We start from the raw sequence: 2,312 nt of genomic DNA on the forward strand, positions 1-2,312 counted from the left end.
GTTGCACTGCCAAGCTCCTTTCTCCCTCTCAGCCTCTCCGGGATTGTACCCATGGCACCGGGGGGCTGACACTGTCCCGCCCCTGCTCTCCTCCTGGCTCCCCAGCCCCCCCTGAGAGAAAGTCAGTTGTGGCTTTAGGGGTCCTGGCTCCCACCCACCACTTCATTCTCATTTTCTATCTCCCACCCCCACATCCCACTTCCAGCCTTCTCATGCCTCTGCCTCAGCATCCTTCCTCCTGGATTACCTTTCCTCGGCCCCCAAGAAGTCCCTCAACACCCCTCCCCCACAGAGAGCTCACCTCCACCCCCCACAACACCATCACCCTTTGTCCCACATCCTTCCTGGGCTGTGCCTGTCCCCTGGCCTGTGTTACCTCCCCTCCCCCACCTGACTTGCAGCCCCCACCCCCTCCCAGTGGGCATCACCTGGATCTGACTCCTGTCAGCGTCCCCAGCCCCCAGCGAGGCCCAGCAGAAAGGATGTGCTTGGGGGAAGCCCGAAGAAGGAGAGAATGAATGACTGAAATGAGCAATGAGAACGAAAGCGCAGGTGATGGAGAGAGAGAGAGAGAGAGAGAGAGAGAGAGAGAGAGAGAGAGAGAGAGAGAGAGAGAGGAGAGGAAAGTGCTGGAGCCAGAAAGGCATAGGGAAGAGCAGAGAAAGGAGGACGAAGAAGAGAGGTGGAAACAGAAGACAGACAACGGCTAGAGAAGCGGGGAGAGGATGCGGGCAGTGCCCGAATCCACACTGGGCGGGAGCCCTCGGAGAGCAGGTAGAGGTTTTGGATTCCCTTCTGGGGGCCCAGTGTCGCCCACCGGGGAGCTGGCGTGCCATCAGCTTGTGTCGTGGTGGAATTAATCTCGAAACAACCAGACTGCAGCAAATCGTTGTTGAAAGGATGAATAAACAAACAATGGGGCTATGGAAGGGCTGGGGGGTGAGGGCCGAGGGAGGGCCAGGTGATCCCATGGCTCTGGATGAGGCTTGGATGATGCTTTCCAACCCACCTGCTGTCCTCCCCTTCGGCTCACACATTGGGCTCACACTTGGTCGTAGCCAGGCCGAGGGGCACGGGAGTGAGCGACCAGACCTAGGCTCCCTGGGGTGGCAGAGGGAGGTTAGCACTTGCCCCCGCCCCCACCTGTTCCCACAGAACCCCCAGTGGGCCCTCCTGAACTCCCGGGGCAACAGTCACCTGCAATGAGCCAGAGCGGAACCGAAACCCAGCCCAGGTAGAAGGACCAGGAGAAGAAGTACTGGGTCTGGGGGTGTTGAAGTCCCCAGTGATAACTGGTGTAGACGGCCATGGCCACCAGCATGAAGAGGGCTGAGACAAGAGACAAGAAGACTGCTCAGCCCCTCTGCGGGAATTCACAGTCCCCGAGGCCCACGGGCAGTCCAGATTCCTTACCTGAAACAAAGGCTTGGATGGCCGAGATCTGGGGGCCACGGCCCGGGGCGGACAGTGAGGGGATGTAGGACAAGACCAGGAGGCCCACAGACATCAGGCCATTCAGGGCGGCTAGAATGCTGAAGGACTGCGTCACGTGGATGGAGGCTGCTCAGAGAGGAGACCTCTGAGGACCTGTCCCCTCTGGCTCTTCTCCCCTGTCCCCCAGACAAGACACACCACGCCCCCTTACCTTCTGCTAGACGCCCCTGCAGCCAGAGGCCCACGTGAATTGAAAAGCCAGGCCCGATGGCCACGATCCAGAAATCCGTGCTCAGAGCAACCAGGGCAAAGACCAGGGCCAGGGTGCCAGCCAGCAGGGCCAGGGACCGATAGGGCTCCATGGGGGTGAGCGCTGGGTTCCTGGGTCTCTGAGAGAAGAGGCTAAGGATCCAGACTCCTGGGTCCTCTGAGCCCCCCCAAAAAACAAAGAAGCCAGCAAGCAGTTGAAGCAGCTCCGGGGGGAGGTGGTGGGGGAGACCTGGGCTCCTTAAGACCAGACTGGTTCTGTTTCACCCATTTCAGTTCCTGGCAACGGATTCTCACACACCCTCCCTTCCTGGGTTGTAACGATAAGGTCTCCCCTCCCCGCGGTCCTAGTCCCCCACTCACAGTGTCTGGTGGGGAAGGGTGTCATCAGTGGTTTGGTCAGTGGTTCAGAACCCGCCTTGCTGTCTCGGGTTCTGTAGCTCTCACCCTCGGAGCCTTGCTCAACACCAGAGGGCGGGGGGGCTTCCCGGAAGAGAGGACAGAGAGGCTTGGGGGTTCAGAGGTGGGGTTGGCACACGAGGCCAGGGTGTGAGTTCAATGAGGGGCGGGATGTGGCCACACGGGACAGTTGGGGGATGTGTCATGTTTTC

At 60.0% G+C, this 2,312-nt stretch overlaps 1 protein-coding gene across 1 annotated transcript; it reads right to left on the reverse strand.

Annotated features, from left to right (window-relative positions):
* Positions 1-1,042: 1,042 nt before the first annotated feature.
* Positions 1,043-1,796, reverse strand: NKG7 (natural killer cell granule protein 7; the record flags this gene model as incomplete). Its single annotated transcript, XM_079799811.1, has 4 exons — positions 1,043-1,101; positions 1,198-1,329; positions 1,414-1,560; positions 1,646-1,796. The coding sequence occupies 4 exons, from the start codon at positions 1,794-1,796 to the stop codon at positions 1,043-1,045; spliced, it is 489 nt and encodes a 162-aa protein (XP_079655937.1).
* Positions 1,797-2,312: the final 516 nt, after the last annotated feature.

The sequence above is a fragment of the Cnephaeus nilssonii genome (genome assembly GCF_951640355.1).
Source record: "Cnephaeus nilssonii genome assembly, chromosome: 20".
Lineage (NCBI taxonomy): Eukaryota > Metazoa > Chordata > Mammalia > Chiroptera > Vespertilionidae > Cnephaeus > Cnephaeus nilssonii.